This window comes from Sciurus carolinensis, chromosome 3, assembly GCF_902686445.1.
Source record: "Sciurus carolinensis chromosome 3, mSciCar1.2, whole genome shotgun sequence".
NCBI lineage: Eukaryota > Metazoa > Chordata > Mammalia > Rodentia > Sciuridae > Sciurus > Sciurus carolinensis.
Window position 1 is genome coordinate 34,053,448 of NC_062215.1, and position 19,353 is coordinate 34,072,800.

Genomic DNA, 19,353 nt, shown 5'->3' on the forward strand with positions numbered 1-19,353 from the left:
GAAGGCCATACTGTAGGATGGCTCCAGTTCCCGGCAAAGGGTCACAACAAGTCAGGTGTGTGAAGGCAGACAGAACAGGCTGCGCGTGATCACCTTGGAGAAGAAAGGCGGTGTCCTTTCGTCCTTTGGTTCACAAGAGGAAAACTAGGAACCAGCCTCTAGTGCTTCAAGGACGCTTTCGCGACCCCAGGCCGAAGGCGCGTGGCAACTGGCGGGAAACCCACGAGGGTGCGCCTCGGCTAGTGCCGGGCGCGTAGGTCTGGGAGCTTTTAGCTGCGCGCCACGTCATCGAGACGCTCCCCCTCCCCTCACCTCGAGTCGCACGCGCGGAAGTAAACACCTCCACGTCATCAGGCCGCGTCTTCGCCTTTCCCCTCCCATCTCCCCAGATCAGTGGACGTGCTCACCTCCGCTCCGGGCCAGGTCTATGTCCCGGTTTCCCGCCGTCGCGGGCAGGGCGCCAAGGCGGCTGGAGGAGGGTGAGCGGTCAAGAGAGCTCCAGGAAGAGCGGCCCTCTGCTGTTTCCATCGCTGATAGAGGTGCGGTCCGCGGGACGCTACGGAAGCTAGCGGGAGTTACGGCACGGGGGTTTTGGGGATAAAAGTATGCCTTGGGCAGGTAGAGAAGAGTAGGGGAGGAAGCTGCGGCGTTCTCCTGGTCCTGCAAGCCCGAGGCGAACTTTGCGTCCAGTGAGCACTTTGGCTTAGAGGGGGGCGGTCCCATACTCAAGTTGGGTGAAAACCTCATTGGGGACCAAAAAGTGAACCCCAAAGCCGAAACGCGTTCTTCTGTTTAAACGGGCTCATAAAGCCTTTGTTCTCTACCCATTCATCCTCCCCCACCCCCTTCGTCGGGCCGCCAGCCTGCCTTTGGGTACGGTATGAAGGGAGCCAGTTTCCAGGAGCCAGTTTCCATGGTTACCCACCACTTGGCCTTCTGGGATATCAGTCACTCTGAACAGGGACCTAACTTGAACCATGAATCAGAAGCAAACACAGGTGGCTTCTAATTAAGCGGAGAGTTTTCTGCTGCGTTCCAGTTTGGGGTCTATTGTTTAATAAAATTGGAATTTTGTGCTTCTGTGTAGGTATGCATGCACCTACATTGCCTTGTGCTAGAACTACTTTGTCAAGTACTTTGAGTTAATGCCTTAACATATGCTGAAGTTGTTAGATTTTATTAAAAAGTTATTCCGGGCTTATAAAACTTCACTTATGAATCGTACATAGGTGATTTAACTGAAAAGTCTTGGATCCATCCCTTCTGGTTCTCGAATTCTATTGCCTTTCTCTTTTCAATTCTGAGACGTTGTCAGAGGTATCTTCAAATTGCACAATTGTTTTTCTGTTATTACAGAAGAGAAAGGATGCACATCACAAGAGGGAGGAACTACTCCAACTTTTCCTATTCAGAAACAAAGAAAAAAACTTATTCAAGCTGTGAGGGACAATTCATTCCTTATTGTTACTGGAAATACAGGAAGTGGTAAAACAACTCAACTCCCAAAATATCTATATGAAGCAGGTAATTTAATTCTAGGCTAATACTGGAAGTTTAAAAAAAAATTGCCTCTTTCAGGCAAATAGGACTTCTGTATTGCATAAATGCCCATTACTTGTTTTACAGTCCCACTTCTCTCTGGCACAATCTCCCTGTATCTCCTCTTTTATAGTCTTATTTCAGATTCAGTAATTAGTTGGGATGACAAATTTTTCCATTTTTAATTACCATAATAATCATAGTAGAATGACAAGTAGATGTTAATTTTCTCCTGTAGAAGAATATTGTCTTGCAATAGGCTATTAACTAATGGGGATTGAACTGTTTTTGAGGGCAAAGGAATTTATTGATATCTGTTGCTGACATTAATGTTTCTTGGTCCTTTTTTCAGAGCATAATCAGGTAAATAGCTGTCCCCTGACTCAGACAACACCAAATCAACTAACAAATTACCCATAAAATGTCTCTCTGTTCTGTATGAAAAAACTTTTTATATAAGATTGGTAAAGAGCAAAATTATATAGAATATGATTCACATAAAAATTAAAATTCTTTTTCTTTTTTGACAGAACTGGGGATTGAAACCAGGGGTTTTCTACCACCAAACTATACTCCCCAACCTACACGTTGCCTATTTCTTTTTTTTTTTTTTTTTTTTTTTAAGAAAATGATTGGAATTTTTTATTTTCTCTTTGAGCAACTTTTCACTTTTCCAACAGTTATTTTGCTGATATACTGAAATAATACTAAAATACTAAATGGTCCACATAGGTGACTGCACTGATCTTATTTGAAGTGAAGTTCAAGGTGTTATGTGTTATTTATAGAGAGCTCATGCTGGAGAGCTGTTTTCAGATAGGATGAATTTGGTGTTGCTGGGCACAGCCTTTTTATTTTATTTTATTTTTGGGGGAGTACCAGGATTGAACTCAGGGGCACTTGACCACTGAGCCACATCCCCAGCCCTATTTTGTATTTTACTTAGACACAGGGTCTCACTGATTTGCTTAGTGCCTTGCTGTTGCTTAGACTATCTTCGAACTCACAGTCTTCCTACCTCAGCCTCCTAAGCTGCTGGGATTACAGGAATGCAGCATCATGCCCAGCAGCCTTTTTATGTTTTGAGACAGGGTCTTGCTAAGTTGCTGAAGGTCACTTTCTGAGACTGACCTCAAACTTGTATCCTCCTTACTCAGCCTCCATGAGTTGCTGGGATTACAGGTGTCCCCACCACACCTAGCAAAAAATAAAAATTTAGGTTAACTATTCTAATGCAGCAAATCTAGCATTCCATCTCTTAAGACACACCACTATTTTATATATTATTGAGAAGGAAAAAAAAAAAACCATCAATTTTAAGATGTATCTCCATTTCCAGAGATTTTAAATGTTAGAAAAAGCCTAGAAGAATCTTTAAATCCAGTAATAGATTTAAATCCAGTTTCACTTCTGTGGAAAAGGTAGATTTATTTTAGGAAGTATTTGGAATTTTGCAGATTTTTAGGTTTTAAAATTCTTGGCTTTTTAGCGTAAGTCTTTAGATAGGAAACAAGAAAACAAAAATCCCTCAAACCTAATTAAAAATATATATATAGTTAGACTAGTTATGAATATGAATTCTTATTTTTAATTAATACTTAAATTTACATAGTAGGCGTGTTATTCATGTAATTCTCTTTTGAGTATATTAAAGTGGTTTGTATTTATTGGCTTAGCTCTGGTAGGTAGAAGTAATTACTAACATTGTGTTTTTCACCTCTGATTTTGATAGGGTTTTCACAGCATGGTATGATTGGTGTGACTCAGCCACGAAAAGTAGCTGCCATATCAGTTGCTCAGAGGGTTGCTGAAGAAATGAAATGCACTTTGGGATCCAAAGTAGGATACCAAGTTCGTTTTGATGATTGCAGCTCTAAGGTATAAAAGTTTTGTTGCTATTTGTTTAAGTACTGTAAATTTATAGAAAGAGTATAAAACATTCTGAAAGATTTTTAACCTCAAAATTCCATATATATTTTTAAAGAAACCAAGCCTCAGATTAGAATTAATTTTTGATTGTCCCTTGTTAATGTTTTACCTCTGCAGTGTGATATTTATCCCATTTTCTCCCTCCTTAATTAGTTTTTAAGTGACAGGTTTATTTTTCTTAGGATTCTCCTCTCTCTCCTTTTTGGTCCTAAGGTTCCTTGACATGTTGGTTATATATATATATATATATTTTTTTTTTTTTTTTTTTAAATTTTATTGTAGTAAAGTGTGTATGACAAAGTTTATTATTTTAACCATTTTCAGTTGTACAATTCAGTGGCATTAAGTACTTCACAATCTATTGTATAACCATCACCACTATTTTCAGAACTTTTTTTCTCATCCCAAACAAGAACTCTGTTTCTATTAAAGGATAAACTTCCCATTCCCATCCCACCCAGCACCTAGTCTGCTCTCTGAATGTCTCACCTAGATACCTCATATAAGTAGAATCACACAATATTTTGAACTTTGTGTCTTGCTTATTTCACTTATCATGTTTTCGAAGTTCATTCAGTGTTGTGTGTTTGTATTTTTGAACTCAGTGGAAACTGACAAGTTAATTAACAAGGTCAGCAAGTTTTATTTTTTTATTTATTTTTGTGATGTTGGTGATTGAACTCAGGATCTCAAGCATGCTAGATTAGGCAAGTGCTGTATTTCTAAGTGATAACCCTAGCTCTGTCAGCTAGTATTTATTAAGCATCTTCTGTTTGTTAGCCACCAAGTTCAAAATTGTTTTCTTCTTAATAAACAGGTACAATTTACATTCCTTCAGAATTTCTCAGTCCTGTATCAGATGCAAAACAATTCCTGATTTACATACGGTTTCTAGTAGAAATGGCTATCAAATGGCTTTCCTAAATACTGTTTTTGCCTTCCTAGTGGTCACACCTAGGGATTTTTCCTCCTTTTCCCTTGTCCTTGTTTTCTGTATGTTGGTGCTGTTATCACTAGCTTTTGGACTGTATTCTTACCTGTTTTAATGTTAGTCAAGTGACACTATTTTTTTTTTTTTTTTAATAGAATGGGCAAGGGAGAAGAGAGTGAGTGGAAAGTATACATTTACCATTTTCTCTGCTTTCCCTGCTAAATCCTCTAAAGTAGTGGTTAAGGGAGCAGATGAATCCAGTTTCCTTGTTATTTCCCGGTATCTTACTTACCTGAAGCCAGGGCATTGTTTTGTCACTTTCCATTGACTTCTTTGTATCTCCTTAATGGTTACTTATGTTGCTTTATCCCAGAATACCCACCCTAATTCCTTATCTTTATAGGTCACATAGTTTAATAATTTACTGTCCTTGCTAGACTATTTTATGTACATTTTTATTTAATCAGATTGGTTCAATCATTTAATGTCTGGGCAATTTGGGTAAAAATGCAGTTGAAGAAGTAGTGTAATGCTATAAGTTGATATACTTTGGTGTTTGAACATTAGGAAACAGCAATCAAATACATGACTGATGGATGTTTACTGAAACATATTCTGGGAGATCCAAATCTTACCAAATTTAGTGTCATTATTTTGGATGAAGCCCATGAGAGAACTCTAACTACAGTGAGTATTGTAATATATTTTCAGGTTTTTTTGTTTGTTTGTTTTTTTAATTAGCAAGAAGTTTGTTTGAGGTTGCTCTTTACTAAATAGAGAATTGTCTTCTCTTACATTTTAGTCTACTAAAATAGGAGTTTCTTGGTTAGGATAGTAATCTATTTAAAATAGGCTGGCTGGCAGATACACTTGTGACTTACTAGACTTTATTTTTCTTTTCAGGATATCTTATTTGGTTTATTGAAGAAGCTATTTCAGGAGAAGTCTCCTAATAGGAAGGAGCATTTAAAGGTGGTGGTAATGTCAGCAACGATGGAATTAGCCAAGCTCTCTGCATTCTTTGGAAATTGTCCAATATTTGATATACCTGGAAGGCTTTATCCAGTCAGAGAGAAATTCTGCAATTTGATTGGTCCACGAGATAGAGAAAATACTGCGTATATTCAAGCGGTATTACTTGGTGTCATTTTTATGTCTGTGATTCTAGTTCATTGTGTAGTAACATAATTCATTTGTTCTATATTATTTTGATAATAAGCCCTCATGGGTCCTAGGACTTTTGAGAACCAAATTTAATTTTTTGGTGGAGCAAGGGGAGGTAGGGGTAGGGGAATGACTGACTGTATTTCCATTAGCATATTACGGTTGTATTTTTTCCTTCAGATTGTGAAAGTGACCATGGATATCCATTTGAATGAAATGGCTGGAGACATCTTGGTTTTTCTGACTGGTAAGCATTCCATACCAGGTTTAAAAATGTCTATTATTTTTGGAGTTTTGTTGTTGTCTCTCTGTATTGCCCAGACTGGCCTTGAACTCCTGGGCTCAGCCCCCTGAGTAGCAGGACTACAGGCATATGCCCCATGTGCCTGACTAAAGTCTGCTATTTATAGGCAAGGAATATGACACTAAAGTAGAGTGTTACCTCTATTGGGATATCTGGGCTCTTACTGGTTACCTTTTTATGAGTATCTGAATAGTTTTAGATTAAAGATACATATAATGTCAGGTTCATTAGTAAATACATGTAAAACACATTGATCCTTTAGTTAGAAATTAAGTGGTAAAGTATTATTTTTTGGTCTATTTTACATATAGCTATAAACTGACTGAATAGTCCTGGGTCTAAATGATTTATTCACTTATTTCAAAAGCTGTCTCATTACTCCTTTTTTCTTTATGGATGGGATGACAGTACATAAGGTGTAGAATCTGAGTATTATAGATTAACCTGTGGCATTTTTTTGGAGGTCAAAAATAGAACAGTTAAGCCAGTTGTGGTGGTGCATGCCTGTAATCCCAGCAGCTCAGGAGGCTGAGGCAGGAGGATCACCACTTCAGAGCCAACCTCAGTAATTTAGCGAGGCGCTAAGCAACTCCGTGAGACCCTTTCTCTAAGACAATATTAAAAAGGTCTGGAGATGTGTCTCAGTGGATAAGCGCCCCTGAGTTCAATCCCCTGTACCAAAAAAAAAAAAAAAAAAAAGATAAATCTCAAGACTACTGTAACTTTTTTTTCTTTTCTTTTTTTTTTTGGGTGCTGGGGATCGAACCCAGGGCCTTATGCTTACAAGGCAAGTACTCTACCGACTGAGCTGTCTCCCCAGCCCCTACTGTAACTTTTAAGGGGCACCGTCCTACTAGCAGAGATGAATCGTTTCACTGCTCATCTCCTACACTGCCTTTTACTAATGTAAGAAGTGAGACATAACAGTCTCTTTACCTTTTGGAGGTTATTTAAGTATTTTGAAATATGCCTGAATTCAGTATCTCTGCAACTAATTTCCCCTGTGTGTAACAATTTAGTGAGTCTTCCTCAAATTCTGTGAGACTGTATCTCCTTTATATCAAAGAGAGATGAAAAAATATCTTCGTAGGTGAAAGTGATTTTAATCTAGACATTTTTATCCTTAAATTAATTTTGCTGTTCAATTGTTGAAGTTATTCTTCCCTCCTATTTCAGGCCAATTTGAAATTGAAAAAAGTTGTGAGTTACTTTTTCAAATGGCGGAATCTGTTGATTATGATTATGACGTTCAAGATACTACTCTAGATGGCTTGTTGATATTGCCTTGTTATGGATCTATGACAACAGGTAATTCCTCATTGGGATAGAAAATATGACTGGTATTTTAAACATTTTTTATTGAATTATACATAGAGAAAAGTATTCAGATTTTTGTTTGTACGTGTGTGTGTGCGCGTGTGTGTGTACCTATATATACATATATATATATATATATATATATATTTTTTTTTTTTTTTTTTAGTCCATCTGTAGATGGACATGGACCGTTATTTTATTTATTTTTATGTGGTGCTAAGAATCAAACCCGGTTCCTCACACGTGCTAGGCAAGTGCTCTACCACTGAGCTACAACCCCAGCCCCCAAGTACTCAAATCTTAAATGTTTAGGTCAATAAATTTCACAAACTAATCTCACCTTTTTAACTTAACACCCAGAGCATGTAACAGAACATTAATAGAACCATTGTCTCTTGAATGAAGTGATTTTTGCTTTAAGTTTTTTCACATTAACTTTTTTTTCTTTTTGTTACTGGGGATTGAAGCCAGGGGCACTTTACCACTGAGCCCAACCCTTTTTGTTTTTTATTTTGAGAGAGGCCTCACTAAGTTGCTGAAGCTGGCTTTGAACTTGGAATCCTCCTGCCTCATCCTCCTTAGGCCCTGGGATTATAGCCATGTGCCCCACATCCAGTTTACATTAATTTTTTCAAGAGTCTTGGATATTTCCCTTAGTTTTTTAAGAATAGTTATGTCCTTTCACAGCAGAACAAAAATATTGGTGGGGATTCTTTGAGTTGAGTACTGTAATTTCTTGATAGTACCATAAGTCAAACTTAATTTGCCACTACTCCAGAATTTCTAAAAATCATTTATATCCAAATTTATCTAAGGCTAAACACGATGAATTGTTTTCCTTTTAAGTAGCTATGTATTAATTTGCTCTTCAAGAATGATCCTCTTCTTTGATGAATTCAAAGATCAAATGTAAACTTTCGTTTTGATTGTTGGTCATAATGAATATAGTTGAGTGGGAATTAGAATTTGTTTTGTAAAAGTTTTATTGTGGAATTTGAATTGTAAAACTAAAGGGAATTTAATCTTAGCCTGATGGAGTTTGATTGGGATTAGTATTTAAATGTTTTTAATATTTTATCCATATTGTTGTTTTTGTTCAATAGGTGATTTTTTTGTTGTTGTTGAGTAGATGACTCTTTATGTTAAAGTTTCGCAAAATATGTGTCAAGTTAAGAACCATAGATCCAGTATAGTTTTGAAAATCTCTTTTGTGATATCAGATTCTTCCTATTAACATTGAAGTGCAGATCTCTATTTTAGATCTTTACATGTTCAAGGAAATTATTAGGGTTTTTACTAGATATTTAAGGTTCTTAGGTTTTCTGTAGATTGATCCACTGACTTTGTCATTATTGAGTGTGTAATTAATTCAAAGATCACAATGGTTGCTTTGTTATTAACTATGAATTAAATATACATATTTTTCTTCTATGTAAATAATTTCATTCTTCTTATGCCACATTGAAAAATACTATGTATCTGCCATTGCCTCTTTTCTTAATTGCCTGACATCTGATTTTTATACTGGTAAAGGTTGCTGAATGGCCTCCTATTTCTCAAATCTAGTGGCTTTTTTTGTTTGTTTGTTTTGGATTTTGATTTTGTGATATGAGTGATAGTATCCTTCTTGAAATGTTGTCCCCCAGATAATATTTAGTTATCTGGTTCTCCTGACTATTCTTTATCTGAGACTGGCTAGCTCCCTTCCAAGCCCCCACTTTGTTCTTCCCCAAAATGTAACTGTTCTTTAAAGTTTCATCTTTATCTCACTGTTTTCTTACCAACCTCTGTTTTGGAGAGGTTGATTTGTTGGACTCACCTGTCACTTCTGTGGATGACACCTGAGAACTGTTTCCAGTCTCATTCTTGCACTCTAAACCTCCTGAGTCTCTTAAGTGAGCTTGCTGGTCTGTGAATCATATCATCCCAGATCACGCAACCCCAAGCAAGTGGCATCTCCTATAGGTGTTCTTTTACCTTTGCTTTTTTTTTTTTCTTTTTTTCACTTGTTGCTAGAGTTGGGATACTCAGTTTGCTTTTCTAAGTTGTTTATGTGACCTATTGACATTCCCTGGTTTAATTTACCATCCTACCTGCAGTGGTAAGCATAATCTTTTAAAAGCACAGCTCTGATTTTGTCAGTCCTCTGTTGGGTATTTGCAGCCATTTCCTACTGCCAGCTTAATAACCTGGTATTCATTATTCTTCCAGCATGACTACAACCTTCTTTCAGTCTTATTTCCCAGTGTATGTAATTTTCTGTGTTGGTGTGCATGTATAAATGGTAAAGATATGTGACGGGGTATGAGTGGAGCTATTATGGAAATGTTCTGTTTATTTTAGTTTCCCTTCTGATTCCAAGCACACTACCCAGGGTGAGCTACTCGTGATCCATTATGAGCATAATAATAATTATTATAGTAGTTTATAATGGTACAAAGAGGCATTCATATGGCCCTGATGAGGTACTGAGTAATGGGTAAAGTGGAGTTGGATAAAATAGGGAAGGAGTGGTAAGTACTTGGGATCTTAGGCTTTTTCAGTCTGGTTATTGAAACATAGTACTTATTTTCTTTATTGATGCTACTTTGGGTATTGGAAAGAGATACTTTCACAACATTTTTTCCTTCATTTCTTATGCTTTTGGGATAGAATACTTGCACTTGAAGAGAAGAAGGATTTCTTGCCTGGGACCTATAGTAAAGGGGATTGACCCATAGTTGGGTTTAGTGAATAGGTAAAAATTATAAGGTGGATACTTTATATTTACTTTTACCCCCTAGGCTAGCCTTGAGAGTAGCTGCCTGTTTTAAAGAGACATCTTAAAATATTTCCCTACATTATATCCAAAATTTTCATCTGTCATATGTGGAGAGGTGCTGTGGAAGCATTTCTGCCAAGATTATATGAACCAGCTTCCTGGTCTGGACTACCCCAGTCCGGCCCTTTATGATGTTGTTCTCTCATTGTAGGAGATATTTTTAATTTCTTTTTCCTCCTCACCTTTTTTGTGATTCTGTGTTTGCTATTTCCTTAACCAGAACTCCTCCTGTGCATTTTTTTCTCCCCTCTTACTGACTGAAATCCTGCTATTTTGTTTTAGTAGTGCAACCAACTCCATAAAAACCTTTCCTACTTTTCCTTCCTCATAACTTTGATGATCTCTTCCTCATTTGAACCTCTGTGTGCTTTGCTGCACCTTTCTGACACTTAACACAGTCTACTTTGTGTTGGAGTCGTCATGTCCCCTCTATAAAACTGTGAACTTCTTGAGGGCAAGCACACTGGAGCATATGTTGAAAATGTCCTGCTTAAACATTGGTTAAACAAAGTTCCAGTCTTTTTGTTTTCTGCCAACATCTCTAAATGTCTTACTTCAAACAGTAGTGTCTGGAACCTTATTCTTGTTTCACTTACATCTTTTCCCTCTTCTAACTTCCTTGTTTTTGTTCAAGTTATTGGAGTTTTTTAATCTTGTCATGCATGTAGGGAAAGCCGAGCTGTATAAAATGTATGAACTGAAATGTGTAAAAAACTGAAGTTGTTTTGTAAATGACAAATATTTGCATGTAACTAGGTGATTTTAGCACTAAAAGTAATTGTTTAGTTTTGTACTTAGCTTTTCCTGAAGAGTTGGGCGTGGGGTGTCTCAGATTTCTTTAAAAGTTGTGAAAATCACACTAAACCACTAGAAAAATGCACATATACCCACATATATGTTTTTGCATAATCCCACTTCTTTATTTTACAGGTAGAGACTAAGTTATGATCCTGAGATCACATGGTAAATCTGCATTTGATAAATGGTTGTTTATTCAGTAGAGGCTGATACGACAGTGCCTGTATTTCCAGATTATGTGAAGAAAAGGAAAGGAGAAATATATGGGAGAATAAGGCTAGGAAACTTTTCTTTTGTCTTATAAAGAAATATATAATTCATAATTATTTTTATGAAATACACAAAGTAAGGAAATTGACTAAATCACCCAGATCCCACCAACATAATTGATTATCACTACAACATTTTCTAGTACATTGCCCTGAGCCTTTTTGTTACATATTTAAATATTCTTATTGTTTAGTTTTATATTTTTAATAAACACATGGGATTATGTTTTTTTTAAATATTTTTTTTAGTTTTAGATTGACACTATACATTTATTTAATTTATTTTTTTATGTGGTGCTGAGGATCAAACCAAGTACATAACACATGCTAGGCAAGTGCTCTATTGCTGAGCCACATCCCTGGCCACAAGATTATGTTTTATATGGTGTTTTATCTTTGCAGAAATTAAAAATGTAGGAGAGTGCCAAATATCCATTTCCCACTCTGCAGAATTAACACATTGTTAGTATCTCAGCATATTTACTCCAATTTTCTTCAAGAAAAATTAGTTGAGGAAAAAGTGGTACAGTTTCATTATAAATAATTCAAGGAGTATACAAAATCACAAAGGTAAAAGTAAAGAAATTGCCTCAAATTATTCTGTCCAGAAATAACTAACATAGGAAAAATATTGTTCAGACAGCTGTGTGTACTTGTGTGTGTGTATGTGTGCGCTCATATATATGTGGATTAAATAGGCAGATAAATTGATAGAAATATCTTTCAAAAGTGAGATTATAGTACTAGTAGCTTTTTTAAAAAGTGTTTACTTTTGCCCGAATTTACTTATGGTAGACTTCAAGTAAATCTTTACCACATGAAAATATTTTATAAAGATTGTTTTGATTAAAAATATTAAGACGTTGGAGTAACTTTCTTCTTTATAGATTATATTTGATTGGAGATCTTACCTGTTGACTTCCTAATTTGAAAGATGAGGTCATAATCACTTTGACTCTTCTGTATCTTCCCCTTCTGACTTTTGTTAGTCAATTTTATATTTTTTGGATGTATTTAGTGTTCACCATCAGTCCTTTTACCATTCCTCAGTTATTTTTTTTGTTAATTTTAGATTGGCTAGGTTTTGTTAACTTTTTTTTTTAACAGAAGGGCTCTTGTACTTTTTGTTAGTTTTAATTTCTTTTATGTTTGAAAGTGTTTGGCTTTTGCCTTTATACTTAAAATTACATCTTGGCTGGGCTTTATGTTCTTGGGTCACACTTTCTTTTCCTTAGAACTTGATAGACGTTGTCCAGTTGTCTTCTGGCATTGAATGTTGCTGCGGAGAAGTCTGAGGCCAGCCTGATTTTTTTTCCCCTCCTTGTAAGTGATTTTTTTTTCTGATTGCCTAAACATTTCTATTTTTATCCTCAAAGTTTTAATTAGGATTTTTTTTGGTGTGTTTTATATTAAAATATTCTAGAATTTGCTATGGTTATTTTAAAAAATTATTGAGCTATAATTTACATGCAGTAAAGTGATTGCTTTAAGTGTACAGTTCATTGGTTTTTGGCAATGTATATATACTTGTGTAAGTATCAACCACCTCAAGCATGATGAAGAACAATTCCACTTGGCTTTTTTGATCTGCAGATTCAATTCTTTGTTTCAAGGAAATTCTTCTATGTTTTATCTTTGAATGTAGTTTATATCTCCATTTGTTTATTTTCCTATTTCAGGGACACCAATTATTCTTATATTGGATTATCTCTGTTTCCTATTTTTCAGTTTCCTTCTTTTTCAGGTGTCTTATTTCAAGCCTTTCTCTGTGTTATAAGCTTGATTTTCAGATGATGGTAGAATCCTCAAGGCATTTTTGACTCATCCACATGACTTTTTGGGGTGGGGCAGAGTTAGAGCCAAGCAGCGTTGTATTTCTGTGTTCTGCACCAGAACTATCTTTTTTCCCTTATGATTTTTGTTTACTGCATTATATTCCATTTATTCACATATACACATACATACAACTGCATAAATACGTTTCTTCTTTGGTCTCTTTTTTGAGGGTATCTGGGACAAGAAATTCAATAAAGACAGTTCATTTGCCCTTATACATCTTTCTTAGGAGCTTTACTTAAGTGTGTTGAATGGTCTTTCCTTAATTCCTTCACTCCTTGGTAGACTTTGAAATGTCTTTCTGCCTCTGCCAGTTTTTTTCCCCTCTTTACTAATAACATCCTGGTGTGTTATTAGGTGGGGTAAAACATATCAGAATCTTTCATAGGAAATGGAATTAATCAGAGAATTGTTGTATCTTAATGAAAATAATCAGTTTCCCTTTTCCTTCCTGAGAACTCATTTTAGAAATATAAGTTAACACTTTTCTAATCCTTCATAAACAAAGAAAAACTGGCATGTGTTTGTAACTGGAATATGGTAGTAAAGTGTACAGGTGAAATGTGAAGTGTGAAACAATGTTAAGTCTTATCAAAGCAGCATTTTCAGAATTTTAATTGATTATTTTGAATAAAATGATAAATGAATCAGGAATTTTGCTTGAACTGAAGGCTATAACAAATCTAGGACTGGTAGCACATGCCCATAACCTCAGCCACTCAAGAGACTGAGGCAGGAGGATCACAAGTTTGAAGCCAGCTTCAGCAACTTGATGAGGCCCTAAGTAACTTAGTGAGACCCTGTCACCCTAAAAAAGGTAGTGGGGGGCAGGCAAGGGAAAAAGGAGGTGAGCAGGTATTTTCATTGGTCCTGTCCCTGGATTTAATCCTCAGTTTAAAAAAAAAAGTTGGTTGAAAATCTTGATTATGAATAAATGTGTTTAGAGAGGACATTTATAATTTATGTGAAATTTTAGTGCAAGGTGGAATTTTAAAAATAGAAGGATCTTAGTATTTTATTTATGTAATGTATTTTCAATTTGTCAATTCGTTTAACATCTATTTATTCAATACTTAAAATAAAACCAGGTCTTGATCGAGGTACTGAGTCTATACCTTAAGTAAAAGCAAGTCCTCTTTCATGTGGCTCCAGTGTTATAAATAGATAATGAACGTATAAACATGTATTTTGCATTATAAAATATTATGTTATTCATCTGAACCATATTAGAAGAAATAAGCTACCTATATAAGAAATATATAATCATAACACTTAGGCTTTTTACCAGATTCTCCAAATCTGAAATAGGTTTTGGGTGGTTTAGTTTTGGATTTACATAAACCTGTTTTTTTTTTTTGGAGACAGGATCTCATTGTGTTGCCCAGACTGACCTTGAATTCGAGAACCTGCCTCAGCCTCTGAGCATGCGCCACCATGCCCCTCCACATATCTTTTAGAAAGTTACCTTTCTAGCACTTATTTATTTGAGAAATTAATTTTGGAATGATAAGCAGGAGTAGAAATGTGACTTTGTTTTAAATTTGCCTATGTATACAAATCTTAGGCCAGCCACTTGACCTCTGTGGGCTTTAATTTTCTCATCTATAAAATGAGGTGGTTAGCCTACTTTCATGCTTTCATTTATTTTACTTTGCTTTTTTGTGGCACTGGGAATTAAACCTAGGGCCTCACACATGCTAGGCAAATGCTTTACCACTGAGCTACATCCCCGGCCCAAGTTTCATTATTTTAAAACCACACTCCTTTGTTCTGTTCCTTTTCTCCCTTATAATAGCTCATCTTTGGTCTGTTTTCTATACTGTGAATACATGATCTTAGTAAGATTTTATTAGGAAACAGTGTTTTTACTTCATCTTTTTGAGATTTTTTTTGACTGCTAATCTCCTGGAAATCAAAATGTTATGCATTTAAAAAGCATTCTTTACAAAATATTTGCATATACTACTATACTAATATGTATAATGGTAAATACAAATAAATTAAAGGTTTAAAAGTATCCTGTGAACAATGTAAATACAAATGCTAAGAATTTCTTTTCATATCCCAATAGTTTTGCTTGTGTTCTCCTTGGAATGATAACTCCTGATGTTTGGATATCAGTGATGTAAATGATCCACCTGACTCTTGCTTTGAAGTTTCTTGATCTTTTCCTTCATGCCTACTCGGCTACCCATTTAAATACTTGCATCCTAGAATTTGTCATTATCATCATTTCTGAAATCTCAATTTTTAAACATCTGTTTTCTGATGTTGTCTTCCTGTTTCTGTCAACTCACTAACTTTACTTTTCCTTATTCAACAATTTTCAGAATACATTCAGACTTATCCTTTACCAACTTTCACTTATCTCCTTTCCCCCTACTGTAATTTCTTTGCCAACAGTCCTGTTTTGTCCTGTTTTCTTCCTAACAAGGCATGGGACAGGTCTGACCAAACCCATCTTTTTACATTTATTTCACAGTCAGTGTACTTAAGGCCTGGGAAAAGACAGGAGCCTATAAATACTCTGTTGTAAACTTTGATGACTAACTCTTTTTTCTTTCTAGGCTAACTTTTTTTCCTCTGTGAACATTAGTTACTTTCCAATGGTTTAAAAATTTGTTTTTCTTCTTTGTAGTATACTAATCTAATAAGATTTAACATCTTTTGGACCTTATTCCAAACTCTCCAGGAAATTAGATTGGCCCACATTGGGGAAAATGTTTATTCCTGGTGCTGGAGGAGCAGGGGGCATACTAAAAGCATTGCTGCCGGGGCTTTCTCTTTAGTGGAAATGAATGTGACATTACTTCTTTTGAGATGTAGTCATTAGTTAGGCGGACACCCTCTAAAGTAAAAACCACTTATCCAATCAGTCTTTAAGGCAGAGAGGTCCTTAGTCTGCCAGTCCATGGATGGGCTGGGAGTATCGGAACACTCTAAAATTGTTTGAAAAAAAATTTTGTGTGTGTGTACAGATGTGCTTTTTAATGGAGAAAAAAAAATCTACAGTTCTATACATGTCCTCAACCAGATAAAGGACTCTGTTGTATGTTTTTTTTTTTTTTTTTTTTTTTTTTTGGTAATTGTGGTCTATGATTCCCTGGATTTAGAAATCCAGTGAAAGGTGAAGGAAAAATCATTTTTTGCTGTTGTATTTTTTATTTAAGATATTATACAGGTGAAGAAAACAATTTTTAATGAAAAGAAGTTTGTTCTTTAAAACTTGAGTTTGACAAATACATGGTGTAAATTAATATTTTCTATTTACATCTATTTTAGATCAACAGAGAAGAATATTTTTGCCACCTCCACCTGGAATTAGAAAATGTGTTATCTCCACCAATATTTCTGCAACATCGTTAACAATAGATGGGATCAGGTACAGCTTTTTAAAGTTCTCTTAAAGGAAGCCATAAATAATCACAACATTACTGAGTTTTCTCTACTAATTCCCTTCTTGCTTACTTTTTAATGCTCTTCACTTGTATTCACCTTTTGGTTTTGTGATTATTGATTATTTGAACAGGAAATGGAGTAGGTGTATACTATATCTCTTTCTAGCAACTTGGCAACTTGAAGCTTTCTCTGCCCCAATTTAAGGTTATCTGGGATTCATGGGTTCTGGCTGATCCTATTTTTCTGCACTGTCATTACTAGCATGTATCTTAGATGAAGTGATATTCCCTTCTACCTTTCATTTTAACTTAGTAGAGTAACTTTGTTCGTCAAATATTTTCTGGAGGTATTGTCTCTCACCTGTTACTTTCTTATGAAATTGAACCATGATGCAGGTTCCTTGTTTTTGGATGTACTCAATAGTGCCATCTAATTTTTTAGTACGGTTAGCAGAGAAACACTTGGAAATTTTAAGTCTGGACTGATAGCTGACTATTGACTATTTTCGGTATTTATATTTTACCCAGTGTATTTTATGTTCTTAGCTGAGTCCAACTGCCACAGAAGGTTGGCCTAGAATCCCAAGAATCCTATATATTTCTTCTAAGTAAAATGATCACCCAGATCTGAGATGAAGTCTAATTTCCTCTGCTTTTCTGCTTCACTTAAAAAAAAAAATGTTTCATTAAGAAGTTAGGGGAACAGCTCTCTAGAGTAAATTGACCTCTAATTTTCTGTTTCCAGTGCAGGCAAAAACCATTAAATGGCAAGTTTTAGAATGAATGTTGCCTTAGTGAATGATATTTGCTACCATTCTTAGTTCATTACCTGAATTGTTCACCTTTTTTTTTTTTTTGGCGGTGCTGGGGATCGAACCCAGGGCCTTGTGCTTGCAAGGCGAGCACTCTACCAACTGAGCTATCTCCCCAGCCCTGTTCTCCATTTAATTGGCTTAAAAATTTACTTGGAATTTTGAACTGCTAGAATGGCCTACAGCTGACTTTGAAGTTTATGTAATTTTATTGAGGCAAATTAATTTAAAGATGAACAGTTAAGTGGTATTCAGTACATTTACAGTATTACGTAACCACTATCTCTGTCTAGTTCCAAAACATTTTATTACCCCCAAATAAAATTCCATATGCATTGAACAGGCATTTCATATTCCTCTTACCACCTCAGCTGCTAGCAGCCACCAGTCTACTTTATGTTTCTATTACCCATTCTGGATTTTTCACATAAATGGAATTACACCTTTTGTGTCTGGTTTCTTTTACTTGGCATAGTGTTTTGGAGGTTCATCCATGTTGTAGCATGTATCACTATTTCATTTCTTTTTATGACCAAATAATGTTTAATTGTGTGTATACCCCAATTTCTTCATTGATTCATCTTTTAGTCATTAGGTGGTTTTTACCTTTTGACCATGGTTAATAGTGTTGCTATTGAATATTCATCTATAAATATTTCAGTAATTTCGGGTATATTTTTAGGAATCAAATTGCTGGGTCATATGGTAATTCTGTTTCACTTTTTGAAGAACTGCCAAACTTTTTCACATTGGCTAAATCATTTACATTCCAACCAGCAATGTATGGGAGTTCCAATTTCTTGACTTAAGTTTTATACTTAACATTAAAAGTAGCATGTGGTAGTAAATCTGGTAGAAAAGAAGAAAACAGAGTGGTTAAAAATTGACACGTCTTCCTGACTTTCTAGAACTGACTTGCTTTCATTCTCCTTAGGTATGTGGTAGACGGTGGCTTTGTGAAGCAGTTAAATCACAACCCCAGATTAGGGTTGGATATCCTAGAGGTGGTTCCAATTTCAAAGTAAGTGTCTTTATCCTTTCCTTTTTATTTACATAACAGTTGATCATATGCTTTCTAGTTCTTTGGGGATTAGGAAGTAAATTACTTGGGAAACCGACAAAAGATTTTGTGGACTTTTTTATTTTCATTTGTAGGAGCGAGGCATTACAGCGAAGTGGCCGAGCTGGCAGGACTTCCTCAGGAAAATGCTTTCGGATCTACAGTAAAGATTTTTGGAACCAGTGTATGCCTGACCATGTGATCCCTGAGATTAAGAGAACTAGTTTGACATCTGTAGTTCTGACCTTAAAGTGCCTTGCCATACATGATGTCATAAGGTATGTAGGCATCTTGCAAAAAAGAAAAATTTTGTTAGGGTGAAGCCAGGTTATTCCACAGTTATTGTATTTCAATATTTGACATCTCTGGGAATTGAAGGTCAGCTATTTGCAAGGTTGGTTTTCACATTGGTTGTTTTTCAACTAAATCCAAAAGTATTAATTCATCTAATATTAAATTCACTATTTTAACCATTTTAAAGTGTACAGTTTAACTTGGTTTTAGTAGATTCACAATATTATGAAACCATTGCCACTAATTGCGAATGTTCTTATCACTTTAAAAACTACTGACATTTAAGATTATAGGAACTCTGAAGTAAATGGTATTGTACTACTACATGGCTTCAAAATTTCTGAAATTTTAATATTTCTAATTTATGCTATAGTAGATGCTAGTATTGCTTTATTGGAATCTGATTGATGCTCATGTTTTAACCTTAATAGGGGTTTTTGTGCTGATGCTTATTTAGTTCATTTAGTGACTACTGTTTATTTGTAATGAAAGGCATGTAATGACTCTACTACTAGTCAGAAAGGTTTTTTTTTTTTTCGTTGTTGTTGTTCTTTTGTTTGTTTCTTGGTACTGAGGACTGAACCCAGTGGCACTTTACCACTGAGCTATATCCCCAGCCCTTTTTAATTTTTATTTTGAGAGAGGTTCTCACTTAGTTGCTGGGGCTGGTCTTGAACTTGTGCTCCTACCCCAGCTTCCTGAGTCACTGGGATTGCAAGTGTGCACCACTGCACTGGCCAGAAAATGTTTTTTGTAGCTTCTTCATTGTACTATATACCATGAAAAGACAAAGTAATAATACTCTAGTATAGTTTTTTGTTTACACTAAACTTATGTTGGGGAAACAAGATTCAGACACATGAAGTAAAGGATAGAACAAC

At 35.5% G+C, this 19,353-nt stretch overlaps 1 protein-coding gene across 2 annotated transcripts in view; it reads left to right on the forward strand.

Annotated features, from left to right (window-relative positions):
* Window positions 1-366: 366 nt before the first annotated feature.
* Window positions 367-19,353, forward strand: part of Dhx40 (DEAH-box helicase 40) — a 39,005-nt gene continuing 20,018 nt past the window's right edge. Inside the window, exons 1-10 of one of the 2 annotated variants that reach the window (XM_047547365.1) lie at window positions 367-539; window positions 1,357-1,524; window positions 3,272-3,417; window positions 4,967-5,086; window positions 5,303-5,530; window positions 5,744-5,810; window positions 7,044-7,175; window positions 16,191-16,290; window positions 18,053-18,139; window positions 18,274-18,456. In XM_047547365.1, the coding sequence (XP_047403321.1) occupies window positions 428-539; window positions 1,357-1,524; window positions 3,272-3,417; window positions 4,967-5,086; window positions 5,303-5,530; window positions 5,744-5,810; window positions 7,044-7,175; window positions 16,191-16,290; window positions 18,053-18,139; window positions 18,274-18,456 (1,343 nt within the window). In that variant the 5' untranslated portion in view covers window positions 367-427. The remainder of the gene's footprint in view (window positions 540-1,356; window positions 1,525-3,271; window positions 3,418-4,966; window positions 5,087-5,302; window positions 5,531-5,743; window positions 5,811-7,043; window positions 7,176-16,190; window positions 16,291-18,052; window positions 18,140-18,273; window positions 18,457-19,353) is intronic. The other variant, XM_047547366.1, reaches the window with a different exon arrangement.